At 64.3% G+C, this 12,600-nt stretch overlaps 2 protein-coding genes across 2 annotated transcripts; one reads left to right on the plus strand and one right to left on the minus strand.

Moving 5' to 3' along the window:
* The first annotated feature begins 3,375 nt into the window (after positions 1 to 3,375).
* Positions 3,376 to 7,004, plus strand: AGXT (alanine--glyoxylate aminotransferase). Its single transcript, XM_086618483.1, has 11 exons — positions 3,376 to 3,663; positions 3,789 to 3,981; positions 4,314 to 4,378; positions 4,457 to 4,557; positions 4,787 to 4,857; positions 5,186 to 5,270; positions 5,478 to 5,573; positions 5,834 to 5,903; positions 6,022 to 6,117; positions 6,325 to 6,453; positions 6,894 to 7,004. Exons 1-11 carry the CDS (start codon positions 3,409 to 3,411, stop codon positions 7,002 to 7,004), a joined length of 1,272 nt encoding a protein of 423 aa, XP_086474609.1. The 5' UTR covers positions 3,376 to 3,408.
* A 648-nt stretch (positions 7,005 to 7,652) lies between these two features.
* On the minus strand, positions 7,653 to 12,387 carry MAB21L4 (mab-21 like 4). Its single transcript, XM_086618578.1, has 5 exons — positions 11,904 to 12,387; positions 10,578 to 10,800; positions 9,551 to 9,704; positions 7,992 to 8,348; positions 7,653 to 7,745 (listed from the first exon to the last, which is right to left on the minus strand). Exons 1-5 carry the CDS (start codon positions 12,385 to 12,387, stop codon positions 7,653 to 7,655), a joined length of 1,311 nt encoding a protein of 436 aa, XP_086474704.1.
* Positions 12,388 to 12,600: the final 213 nt, after the last annotated feature.

The raw sequence follows: 12,600 nt of genomic DNA on the forward strand, positions 1-12,600 counted from the left end.
TGCAAAGGCGAGTTGCCTCGCGCTCCGTTGCCCGCTCCCTCCATCCTCTCTTCCGTATGCTAAAACCCCCAGCGAAGAAAAGCTGCACAGAAAAGGCAGCAAGCTGCAGCGGGTTCCCAGCATGGCTGGGCACAGAGAGGGGTGGGCAGCTGGGTGGGGGTGGGGGTGGAACACCACATCCCGACAACCCCAGGGTTTGGGGGCTGCAGCTCTGGCCACACACAGGGAGGTGGCGGGGGTGGCGGCATCTGTGCCAGCGCCAGCTGCCACCTCCCAGACAAAATGGAGGTCAGCGGCAGCACGCGGGGGTGGCAGAGCCCACCACGCCCCTGGCCGTACCTCCGGGTGGGTCTGCTGTCCCCTCTCCCCGTGCCACTGAGATCATCTGGGGGAGATGCAGGGGAGAGGCTCGGTTGGTTCCTTGTCCTGCCCGAGCCCTGTAGCCAAGGCATAGGACCAGAGTGGGCAGGAGACCTTGGCACACATGGTGTCTGCTGGGGGAGGGGATGCTGCCCAAAGGGGGAGGAGGAGGAAGAGGCAGAGGAGGAAGACAATGGGGCAGGTGCAGGGCTGCTCCATGGGAGCCAAGGTGGCCAAGTGCAGGGCTCTGCACCAGCCCCTCCACCCAGGGACCACCCTCTCCTCCAGCTAGAAGCCATCAGTGCTGGCCCGCAGTGACATGGCGGTCCTCACCCAGCTGCCCTCAAGCCCAAGGTCAGCAGCAGCAGCTCGTCCTTGCAAGGCAAGCCAGAGCCTCGGCTTTGCAGCGCCTTCACCAGCCACTCCCTCGGGTGAGAGCCCCAGCCAGGGCACCCACTGCTCCCTCCAGCGCACTCGTTGACTCTGAAGCGTAATGATGATGGCGCAAGATGGCTCAGCTTCATAGTCAGAGCCACCTGCACCGGAGGGGAGCGCGAGGGCAGGTCTGAGGTGAAAAGGGGTCTGTGTGCCCATGGGCTGCGGGGATGGCATCCTCCCCCTCCCCACCCCAGGCTGGTGCCGGGGCCGCAGAGGCATCACCCTGTCCTCGGAAAGGCCCCCCCCGGCGGGATCTTTCTGGAAGCCGGGGCGGCACCCGCCGGCTGCGGCGCTGGGGACCCGCGGGCAGCCCCCGCCCGGCCTCCCTCCCCCGCGCCTCGAGGGGGCCCCGCAAAATGGCCGCCGGCCGCAGCCCCCCGCCCCACCGGGCCCCCGGGAGGGCGCGTCCCGCTCCCCCCCCGCCACGCCTCGGCTCCGCCGGGCCCGAGAGGGGCGGCACCGCCATCCCGGGGCAGCCCCGGGGCCCCGCCTCGGCCAGCGCCCGGGGACCGCGCCCGCGCTGCCGCAGCCCCGCCCGGGCGTGGCGGGGCTGGTCCGTCCCGCGCGGTGCCGCCCGCCCCTACCTGTGCCCGTGCCCGTGCCCGTGCCCGTGCCCGTGCCCGTGCCCGGCTCGGCGGGGCGCAGCGCTCAGCTGCGGGCGGGGGGCACCGGCATGAGGCCGAGCCGCGCGGTGCGGTGCGGTGCGATTCGCTGTGGTGCCGGTGCCGGTGCGGGTGGCGGCAGCCCCGCCCCTGCGGGCCCGCCCGCCCCGCGCCGCCCCGCGCGCTGGTTGGCCGCCGCCGCCGGGGGGAGGGGGGGGGACGGGACCGGGAGGGTCCGTCCGGGGGGTGACGTCAGCGCATCCCCCCCACCCCCGGTCCGCGCTGCGGAACCGCCGCAAGGGCGCGGGGAGGGGCGGGACCCCCCCCGCGTCACCCGGCAACCATCGCTCGGCAACCGTCGCCTGGCAACCGCCCCCCTCATCCCCGCCTCCCCCGGGCGCGGTACCCGGGCCCCGGCGCACGCTGCCCCGCCGAGCGCTGCCCCCGCCCGGGCTGCCCGCCGACCCCGGGCCCCCCAGCCGGCCCCGGGCCCCCCCGCCGGCCCCGGCCCTGGCTCCCAGCCGCCGGCGGCCCCGGCTGCCAGCATCCGCCTGCGGTGCAGAGCTCCTCCGCCTCTCCGGGCCGGTGAGCCCCCCGCCCGCAGCCCCCGCGGCGGCACGGCCGGCTCCCCGTCCGTCTGCGCCAGGGAATTTAGACCCAGCACGGAAAGAAGATTAAGCCTTCGCTGCCAGCTGTTTCCAGCAGCGCATCCTCCCTCACCCCTCGATGCCAACGGCGAGGCCACGCGGCCCCTCCCTGCCCTGGCCTTTTCCCAATGTCCCCGCAGGACAGGCGGCTGGGAGGTGTCCATCCACCCACCCGCCGCAGCGGTGGTGGGTCTCCAGTAGGTCTCTCCTGCCCGGTGTTTTAGGGACTGAGCGATTCAGCGATGCTGTGAGCATCCGGCAGCAATCCAGGTGGCAGGGAGTCCCCCAGCCAGAGAAGCGCATGGCTGTGGCACAGGGTGGGTACCTGGCTTGGGACCTCTTGGGACATCAGGACTTCTTGGCCTCACTTTGGCAGATGATGATCGGACAGCAGTCCCTAGGCTGACTGGTTTCCATCATCCATCTGGTGCCAGCCACATTAGCTCCCAGCTCCTCTCAGAGATGAGCATCCGGCTGCCCAGGCAGAAGTGCTCTTGCCTGGCACTGTGCCAGCCCCACGCGCTCACCCTGGAAACCTTCAGCACCAGCCACTGGTGCCAGCTCTACCTGGGGGGGACTTTCCACCCCGCAGCCATCATCCCCATCCCGAAGCTTTGCTCCTGAGTGGCTCCTCTGGCCAGGGACCTGCTCCTGGACCTGCCAGGACCTGGCAGTGGGCAGCCCGTTCACATTTCAGAGCATGGATGGCAGAGAAAGTGCCAGAGGACGGGCATGATATGATGGACCATGGGCACACGTGGCAGGTGACAGGCACAGCATATTGAAGAGGCACGTGTGGCCTGTGGCATCATCAGGACATGCTGGGATGCCCATGAGGCAGGCTGAGCCTGCAGAGCACCACTCACTGTGGCATGGACTTCGGCCATGTCCCACCCCATGGCTCTGTCCTTGTGCAAACCATCCTGATGATGATGGCAGCTGCCACTTGGCCAGGTGTCCTTGGTCAGGGGGACCTGGCCAACAGAGCTTTGTGCTGCTGGAGGAGTCATGACCACGGTGGCTGTGCTGGGCCAATCCCACGCATGGCACAGGAGCTGTGTGCCCAGGAGCAGGGATCTCACCTGCTGGGATGGTGCTGGGAACCATAAACCACGGTGTCCTGGGTGCCATGGGGGATTCTGCATGGGTGCCCACCAGTCCCACAGGCTGGCATACCTGAGGAGCAACCCCACCATTAGCAAGGGGAGACCTCCAAAATGAGGTGGTTGAGACAGCAGAGACAGCACTGGTGGCACATTAACCAGACACAAAGGCGGCCAAGAGCAGAGTCCAGGCTGGTGGGAGGAACACCGAGCCCCAGGGTCAGGGTCCATGGGGACACTGGACACTGCTCGCACAGGATGCGCTGTGCTGCCGTGCTGGGTGCTGCACGGGCAGCCTCTGCGGCTCCTCTCCTCCAGACTCAGCTCCTGGGGATAGCAAGGCGTGCCATGGCCACCAGCCTGCTCCACATCCCCCCACCCCAGCAGCTGCTCCAGCCCCTGGCCGTGCCAGAGAGGCTGCTGCTCGGGCCAGGGCCCAGCAACGTGCCCCCCCGAATCCTGGCTGCAGGTGGCCGGCAGCTCCTGGGCCACATGCACCCTGAGATGCTGCAGGTGAGATGTTCCGGCCCAGCCTTCCTCCCCTCCCCTCCTCTCCCTCACTCCCGACGAGGGGCTGGGACAGCTCTGCCGGGGTGAGGGGGGCAACCGCTATGCTAGTCAATCCCCTGCTGCCACAGGTGATGGATGAGATCAAGGTGGGCATCCAGTACGCCTTCCAGACGCAGAACCGGCTGACCCTGGCCATCAGCGGCAGTGGCCACTGCGCCATGGAGGCTGCCCTCCTCAACCTGCTGGAGCATGGTGACACCGTGCTGGTGGCCGTCAACGGCATCTGGGGACAACGCGCCGCCGACATCGCCGGGAGGTTGGGTACGCTGGGGACAGCCGGATGGCACCGACAGGGCTCAGGGGACCACGTTTGCGGGTGGGATGCCAGAATGTGACCCCTGGCTTGCTGTCCCCGTCCCAGTGGCAGTGACACAGCTTCTATAGCTGAAGAGTGCTCCAGGTTTTTGCCAGGGTGGTGTCCCTCTGCTTACAGTGGTTTGTGGCTTTTCCACTGAGCAAATCTACAGCAGGCTGGACCCTCGGGAGCAGCCTCGCTCCTGGTTCATGCGTGACCAATGCCTCCGTGGACCAGATGGCTACCCAGTGGGAGCCACGCCCAACCCTCACTCTCCCTCTGCCCAAATCCCTCCCAGGAGCCAATGTCCATGAGCTGCTGAAGGCCCCGGGGGAGTACTTCACTCTCTGGGACATCGAGGAGGTGAGTGCCGGTGGTGGTGCGGGGCAGTGGGCGTGAGCCGGCCCCAGGAGCAGTCATGTTCCTCTCTGTTTCATGCAGGGCCTGGCACGGCACAAGCCCTCGGTGCTCTTCATCACCCACGGCGAGTCCTCCACGGGGGTGCTGCAGCCACTGGAGGGGCTGGGCGAGCTGTGCCACCGGTCAGTGCACGGTGGGCACTCGCGGGGGCTGGTGGCACTCCAAGGTAGCCATCAGGGATTGGGGCATGGGGATTTGCACACCCTGGGCTCTCCTCTGGCTCTGTTGTGCTGGAAGTGGTTGGTGCCAGTGAGACACGTGGCCTTGAGGGCACCGGGATGCTGGGCTGGAGGAAGAGGGGTGTCCAGAGGAGGTGGCAGGGACACCAGGCTGAGCTCTGTCTTCCCACAGCCATGGCTGCCTGCTGCTTGTGGACGCCGTGGCATCGCTTGGCGGAGCCCCCATCTTCATGGACCAGCAGGGTAAGAGCCACAGTGCCACTACAGACACCGAAGGGACAAGGGGGCTCCCACCTGGGCCAGAGAGGGAGAGCAGTGGGATCAGCCCCACCACCCACGTTTTGGGCTGGCAGCACTGGAAACTGGTCCAGTTGCACTCAGAGAGCCTGTTCGCCTCAGGGCACCATCAGCAATGCCAGGGTGTCCGCCAAAGCAGGAAAAACACAAGCAGGACCCACAGCGTGTGCCACTCTGTGCTTCCCACCTGCCGCTTGCAGCTGGCTCGGGGGGGCTCAGCGTGTCCCCGCTGCGTGCCCCCGGTCCCCAAGATGCTGCGTCCTCTCTCACGCAGAGATCGACGTCCTGTACTCGGGGTCTCAGAAAGTCCTCAATGTGCCCCCTGGCAGTGCCCCCATCTCGTTCAGCGAGCGAGCCAGGTAAGGGCAGCCACATTCCACCAGGGGGAAAGGCGATGGAGCTCGGGGGAGACTGTCACTCCCCGCTCTGGAGAGCGCACCCAGCAGCAGCTCCGCAGGGTCCGATCCCAGGCAGCGATGGGCGCTGGAGCCAAGCTTGGCGCTCCAGGAACCCCTGGAGCTGGCAGGGTCAAGGTCTGGCTCCTTCCCAGTGCTCTGCTTCACCAGGGAGAAGATGCTGAGGAGGAAGACGAAGCCTCCATCCTTCTACCTGGACTTGGGCTGGCTGGCAAACTACTGGGGCTGCGACGGGGCGCCGCGAAGGTGAGGGCAGGCTCTCCCAGGACAGACGGCCGCAGCCATCCCACCCACAGCCTTCGCCCCAGCTCAGGGGCTGCCTGCTGTGCAGGGCTCGGGTCCCGTCTGCCCATCACCCTGTCCGCTGGTCACAAAGCAGCCCTGGGGGATTTGCATCTCCTCTCCACTGGGTGCAGCGGGGGGGAGGACACAGCCCCCCCCCGCTGTGAGTTCGAGTACTGCTCTGCCACGGGCCACGCCGAACAGGTGCCCCTTGGGTTTTGCAGGTACCACCACACGGCACCCATCAACAGCTTCTTCAGCCTGCGGGAAGGCTTGGCCATGCTGGTGGAGATGGTGAGTAGCACCGGGCAGGTGGGGTGGCACTGGCAGTGCCGGTGGGGCTCAGGGGAGCGGCGGGTGCCAGGAGGTCCTCGTTAGCAGCATGGACCTTCTCCCTTCTCTCTGCCCACAGGGCCTGGAGAGCTCATGGGAGCGCCACCGGGTCAACTGTGCCCAGCTGTGCCAGGGGCTGCGCGACTTGGGCCTTGAGCTCTTCGTAAAGGATGAGGTGGGTGCAGGGTGAGCCCACTGCTATGGTGCAGGGGCAGCGTGAGGACATGGCCCTGTGTGGCTGGAGACGTGCCTGGGCAGGTTTTGATGCTGGAGAAAAAACTGCGCCCACAGTGATGCTCTCTCCTGGCAGGCTGCTGGGCTTACCAGGGCACGGGGCCACAGCCAGAAGCTGCACATTTAGCCTGGTTTCTCTCTTCCCCAGAAGGTGAGGCTTCCCACCATCACCACTGTCAGGGTGCCGGAGGGCTACAACTGGGAGGAGATCACAGCCTTCCTCATGGACAAGCACACCATTGAGATCGCTGGGGGCCTGGGACCCTCGGTGGGCAAGGTGGGCAGCGTCCTCCCCTCCCACTGCCCATGGCCAGACACTAAACCCAGCTGCGGCCACATCCATCAGTAGCACATCCCATGATTAACTGGTGGGACAAACAAGGCTAGATGCATCCCATCGCCTGCCGCAACACATAGCGGCTCCTAACCGCACGCAGTCATCGCGCGTAACTGAATCACTGCACACGTAGTCAGTTGGTGACGCATCTTTAGTGGGTGACACATCTTTAGAGGAACCACGTGTCATATAGGAGCGAGCAGGGAGTTGTGCCCATGCCCTCACCCCTGGCCACGCATGTGGCTGCTCCTCGCATGCCCCCAGCTCCGTGCTGGTGACTGCGCTCTGCCGCCGGCCACTCTGCTCGCAGGGAGACGGGGCGCCGGGGCACGGCCACGAAGGTGGGTGCCGCAGGGAGACGCTGACTCTTCTCCTCCCAGGTCCTTCGAATCGGCCTCATGGGCTGCAACTCAACCAGCGGCAACGTGGACCGTGTGCTACGTGCCCTGCGAGATGCCTTCGGGCACTGCCGCCGCCGCAGCAGGCTGTGAGCACCCCTGCAAAGGGGGGGGTGTGTGGGGCAGCATGCCCCCCCACGCCTGGCTGAAGGCAGCTGGCAGGCAGAGGGGCTTCGCTGCCTCCCCAGGACACTGGCAGGAAAATGCTGCAACACCCAACAACCCAAGCCAGAGCAGGAAGGAGAAGCTGGAAGAGGAAGGGACGTGGAGGTGAGGGCTGCAGCTCAGCAGATGCAGGCCATGCCTCAAAACCCCTTTTCCCAGTCTCCCGTGCGGGGTCACTCCTCACCCTGCTGGCCTGGCCCCCAGCTGCTCCCTTTCCCCTGGCCCCAGGGCACGGCAGCCCCTTGCAAGCTGATACAAGGGCTGGATGCAGGATCCAACCACGGGTCCTTTCCTCTCCCACCACCATCACCCTCAGCCATCCCTGCACCAGAGCCCAGCAGCACAGGATGCCATCCATCACCCCCAGAAACGAAACACCCATCCCTGCACCCAGCTCTAGCAGGGCAGCCGAGAGGCCATGCATCCCCACCCAGCTGCAGCAGACAGGCCCTTGCTCCCAAGTGCCATCTTTCCTCAATAAAGCGACATGGCACCGTGCTGCTCCCCGGCCCTGTATCTCGCCTTGCACCCCCTCAAGTTTTGAGACATCCGGATGGGATGGCAGCAGGGTCTTGCTCAGCTCTGCTGGGCAATTTCTCGCTGGATCTTGGAGAGGAGCTGGGACATTGCTGAGCAGCGTGAGCCATCCTGGATGCGGTACACCTGGAACTAAGCGCAGACAGACGGGGAGTGAGGGGAGAGGGCACCCCGCTCTGCTCGAGCCCCACGCCCCACCATCACCAGCCTCCTGCAGCCTCCGCGGCAGGCTTGGGTAGTGCATGCCAGCGGCTGCCATGGGCTGGAGGGCTCTGGGGGGCAAATTCTAGCACATCCTAAGCTACCCAGCCCAGGCAGTTTCTGGCACTGCCACACTCTGCCTCACGAGACCAGCCCGAGGTCTCCAGTCCCCATTACCTGGCTGAGCAGGACGTCAAAGTAGGCTGTTTCCCAGTAGGACCCACCCTCGGCAGGGAGCTGCAGGAGGGCTTGGGTGCCAGGATCTGCCTGCCAGCTGTCGGTGCGCACAGGGAGGCCAAAATGGAAGTGGAGGAAGTGTTGGGGATCCCGGGCAAAGTTCTCCACCTTATGGTAGAGAGAAGCGAGGTCCAGGGCCTCTCCTTGGAAGAGGTTGTCCTCTGGGTACAGGAAGTGGGGCAGGTGCCGGGTGGCCAGGCAGCGGAGGAGGATCACCACGAGCCTGTAGACAGAACCCTCCAGGTCCTGCCAGTCCTCTGGGGAGGGGAAGAGCTCCGTGCTCCACAGCAGCACCATCTGTGGGGCGGGAGAGAAGGGAGTGGGATCAGGCACTCGCCATGATGGCCGTGCCTTCACACCCTGCGGGTCACCGCGCAGCTGCCCGTGGGGCTGAGCCCTCGACATGGACACCCCGTCCTCAGCAGCCTGGGGCTGCGCAGGCTCTCGGAGCTGCTGCTCTGCCCGCTGCAAGTGCAGCTGATGCCCCACCATCCATCCCTTCGTGCTGAATCTTTGCTTCGCTCCTCAAAGAGCCCCTGGCTCAGTTCCGAGGCGAGTCCCAGCCCTGCTGCAGCTCTGAAACAGCACGCCCAAGTTTTCCAGAGGCACCAAGCAATAATAAAAGCTCCTGCTTGTTGTTTTCAGCAGCTGGTGAACCCCCAGCAGCTGCCACGCCAGCTTCTTTGGCACTGTGCTGGCAAACGGCCTGGCACCGATGCCTTTTGGCAACATGGTGTAATGGGCAATGCATGCAGCGGGCTGGAACAGATGATGTTTTTTTGAAGGACAGATGCATACTATGTCCTTTTGAAAAAAAATAAATCAAAGAACACCATATAAAGCAAAATCTGCAGGATTTGGGTTACTTGAAGCTGGAGTCATTCCCTCAGTAGAGTATGGCTTTGCCTCCTTCTCCGCCTCAGCCCAGAGAGCCACCGCAAGGCAGGGCGCACCTGGATTGTGCCACCAGGTGCTGTCCCCAGCATGGCCCCTTTCCCGACAGGCGTCACCATCTGGCGTGGGTCCAGAGTGCCAAAAACAGGTTGGGTGGGGAGAGGAGGGTTTTGCCAGAAGAAACACCACCCTAAGCCCTGCATGGGCACCTCCCAGCACACCAGGGCACAGGACGACTGGTGGCATGGCAGCCACGGCAGTGCAATCCCCAGCATGGCCCCTGCAGACACAGGCAGCCTGTGCCAGGGGGTGCCTGGCACATCAGCACAGAGCCCCAACTCTTAACACCTGGAGTGTTTCAGGCTGGAGGGTGCTGGTACACGCCATTTGCAAAGAAGATGGATCAACCCCCTCTAACCATGGCTGGTGGCACACATCCTTTCTGGACACAGCCACGGGCTGGTACATCCCAGTGCACCGCAGGCACTTGGGTTTGTTGATTGAGATCTTCCTCTAGCAGCTACTTGGCCGCAGCGGCTTGCAGGGGAACAGCCTTGGCCCTGACCGCCTGGAGAGCCACGGTGCCACCAGCAGAACCTACCTACCTTCAGGTGGTTGAAGGTGAGACTGCCTTTCCCACTCTCCTCTCCCCAGTCCTGGGTGCGGAGCTGGTCGAGCAGCCGAAGGCTGTCCAGACGGGGTCCCTCCAGCATGTCCACTGCCTGGAGCAGCTTCAGGATGGGGAGGTGAGTGGAGGATCTGGTGAGAGAAAGTGGAGTCCGGTAAGAGGGAGGATGAAGACCTGTATCCTCCCAACTGGGAAGCGGACGGCCGCAGTGACCCAGCGTGCGTGGAGATATCCCCTAGTCACCCACGTGGCCCCGGGCACGCAGCGTCCTGGATCCACATCCCACACCCGCCTGTGGCGAAAAGGGACCAAGTAGATTTGCAGTATAATGGGGGGATGCTGCCGAGCAGCTCCTGCCTTCCCAGAAGGGACAAGGCGGGAGGACAAGTGGGGTTGTGCTCTCCTACATGCAGCGGGGAGGGGTAGAGGCTGCCCTGGAGGAGAGGCTGGATAGGACCCCAAGGAAGGACCGAGCATCCGGCTGGACCACGTTGTGCCTGAAACAAGCCTGGGCTGGTCCAGCCAGATGCTTGGCCCCTCCTTGGGGCCCGGTAGCTGTGCTGGCAGGAGAGATGCATGCCACCCTGGCCCCCCTCCCACCTGCAGCCTGCCCTGGGAGACACCTTGTCACCCTGCTGCTGCCAGATGCCCAGACTCACTCCTGAAGCCCAACCAGGGATCTGAGAGCTTCCACCCTCCGTGCGATAGCAGTTTAGCTCCTGCGAACAATTTGAGGGGGCTCCTTCAGTTTCAGCTGCCCCATCTTTCCTTGAGCTGCCTGAAATTCGGCCGAGGTTTTTCCCCCAAAACAGGGCAGCGGGTTTGGGCATCACGAGGAGGTGACTTCACCCCTTGTTGACATGTCCCTCCGCTTTCCCATCCCCTTGCTGCCTACACCTGGCAGTGCTGCCAGCCAGGGGGGATCCCTGGGGCAGTGGGATCCCCGAGGCAGTGGGATCCCTGGGGCAGTGGGACCCCGCTGTGTGCGCAGCCGAGCCTCTCACCTCCAGCAATGGGGAGAGGCAGGGACGAAGTGGGCCTCTTCCGTGGCCTTCCGGAGGCTGCCTTCGGGGAAGCCCCCGTCGCTCTGCCGTCCCTTGAGCTGGGGTGGCTCCTGCTGCCTCCTCACCACAGGGACGATGTCGAAGCGGACCGTCTTCCAGCCACCACGGATCAGCAGGGAGAGCTCCAGAGCATCTTCCTGCAGATTTTCAGCACTGAGGTCACCTAGATGCAAAGAGGGTTTGGCCACGGTTAGGAGGTTACCGCAGCCGGTCCCGCAGGCTGAACCGGGTATGTGCCGCAACGCCCGTGGGCACTTCCCACCCAGCTCGACTCATCCCTTTCCAACACCGTGGTTTGGCTGCGATTCCCCAGCAAAAGCCATTCTCTAAACCCCGCTGGGATGGTTTTCGGGAAGGAGCATCACTCCAGCAGGGCTCAGAGCCCAGCGGGTGTGGGCACAGCAGGAAGCCCTGAGCAGCCGAATGGGGCCATGCTGCTGGGTAGCTGAACAGTGCCAAGAAAAACAGCATGGTCCAATAAAAATGGACCAGAAAAGGTCTCAGGTTGTGGGAGTAGAGGAAGACAAAGGTCTCTGGCTTGGCTGAGGAAGAAGGAGGGAGTGGTGGGCTTGCTGGGGCTGGGTTAAGAGACTTCCAGACCAGCTGGTCCTCTCACATCACCTTTCTATCAGGGCCGAGATTTACTTTAAGAAGCACCTTTGGAGATGGAAATGTGTGAAGAAGCCGATGAGACCCCTACAGGCATTCCTAGGGTCCCTTCCCCACTGCCTTCTTCCTGGGGATGCTGCTCCCAGCTGGGGCCCGTGTGCACACAGGGTCAGACCCACGCTTCAAGGTCCCAGTCCAGGCCTGATGCACTTCCAGCTCACCATCTAACCAGCCTCCTCCAGGGAGCAGCTGTCACTCAGAGGCCAGGAGAGATAGGGGGAATGCAGGTAGGGTGAGCCAAGCATGCCAAGTTCCTGAGCAAAGCCTCCCTGGGGACTAGGAGCTTGGGTGGGTGAACCCTGCACAGAGCTGCCACCCACCAAGGAGGGTGCCATCAGCCCAGGGAGAAGATGCTCAAGGATGACGCTGCTGCTGTGGGATGGCAGGGAGTAGTTTGCATCTTCCCTTCCTTAGCTGAGGGCAAAGCTTGTCCCAGCTCATGGCAGGGCACTGGCTCACTCGTGCAGGCTTTGGGCGGGCCATGTGCCCTAGGACTGACACCCCAGACTGTCTGCACCGGGACCGCCACCAAGCTGGGCTCCCCAGCTGCGCTGGAGGCAGCTCCTGGCCGGGGAAGCGCCGCGCCAGCATACGCACCTGGCTGAAGCAGGAAGAGGCGTTGGCAGTGTACGATGGCTGAAACAAGGAGCTCTTTCAGGTGCTGGAGGACTTTGCCTGGAACCAGGCACCTCACACTACCTCCCCGCTCCATCACACCCACAGTACTGGTCCAGTTCTCCAGGCTGGTCTCTGAAGATGGCACTTCCAGATAGCAGGTGCCCAGCCCTAGACAGTGCCTGGCTGGGGTGTCTCCAGGCTGGCACGCCAGCACCCGCAGGGCATTGCCATCAATTCGTAGGGGTACCTCCATGGTGACAGCATCCTCAGAGGTGCAGAGAGCAAACTCAAAGGCTTCCAGGTTCCTGGCGTAGTCCACGAGGAAGCAGGGCTCCATGGCATGGACATCCTCCAGGAGGGTCAGCAGGATGTTCTCGGCCCGCTGGAAATGCTCCAGCCGCTGCCTCTCACGGGACACAATCACTCCAAGGTAGCTGTGCCAGTGAGAAGCGCTGGCTGCCATGGCAGCTCTGCTGCCGTCCCAAGCCTGCTCCGAGCAGGAGTGAAAATACATGGGCAGGGAGGGCAGGGCTGGGAGCCAGCACGGGGTGGGTGGAGGGAAGCCACAGCCGGGCGTTGACAAGCACCACTGCTGGGTGAGTGCCAGAGGGAGCTGCCGGGAGTGCCGTGTCCCCCTGGGGCCAACCCAGGGCGGGGGGACCGAGTCACCGTGGCC

This window comes from Tauraco erythrolophus, chromosome 11 (assembly GCF_009769465.1).
Source record: "Tauraco erythrolophus isolate bTauEry1 chromosome 11, bTauEry1.pri, whole genome shotgun sequence".
NCBI classification, from domain to species: domain Eukaryota; kingdom Metazoa; phylum Chordata; class Aves; order Musophagiformes; family Musophagidae; genus Tauraco; species Tauraco erythrolophus.

Coding starts and splice junctions, on each gene's coding strand:
- AGXT (XM_086618483.1), top strand. CDS start 3,409: ATGCGCTGTGCTGCCGTGCTGGGTGCTGCACGGGCAGCCTCTGCGGCT. Junction 3,664..3,788: donor TGCACCCTGAGATGCTGCAG/GTGAGATGTTCC, acceptor CTGCTGCCACAG/GTGATGGATGAGATCAAGGT. Junction 4,558..4,786: donor CTGGGCGAGCTGTGCCACCG/GTCAGTGCACGG, acceptor GTCTTCCCACAG/CCATGGCTGCCTGCTGCTTG.
- MAB21L4 (XM_086618578.1), bottom strand. CDS start 12,387: ATGGCAGCCAGCGCTTCTCACTGGCACAGCTACCTTGGAGTGATTGTG. Junction 10,801..11,903: donor CCTCTTCCTGCTTCAGCCAG/GTGCGTATGCTG, acceptor CTTTGCATCTAG/GTGACCTCAGTGCTGAAAAT. Junction 9,705..10,577: donor GCCTCTCCCCATTGCTGGAG/GTGAGAGGCTCG, acceptor TTCTCTCACCAG/ATCCTCCACTCACCTCCCCA.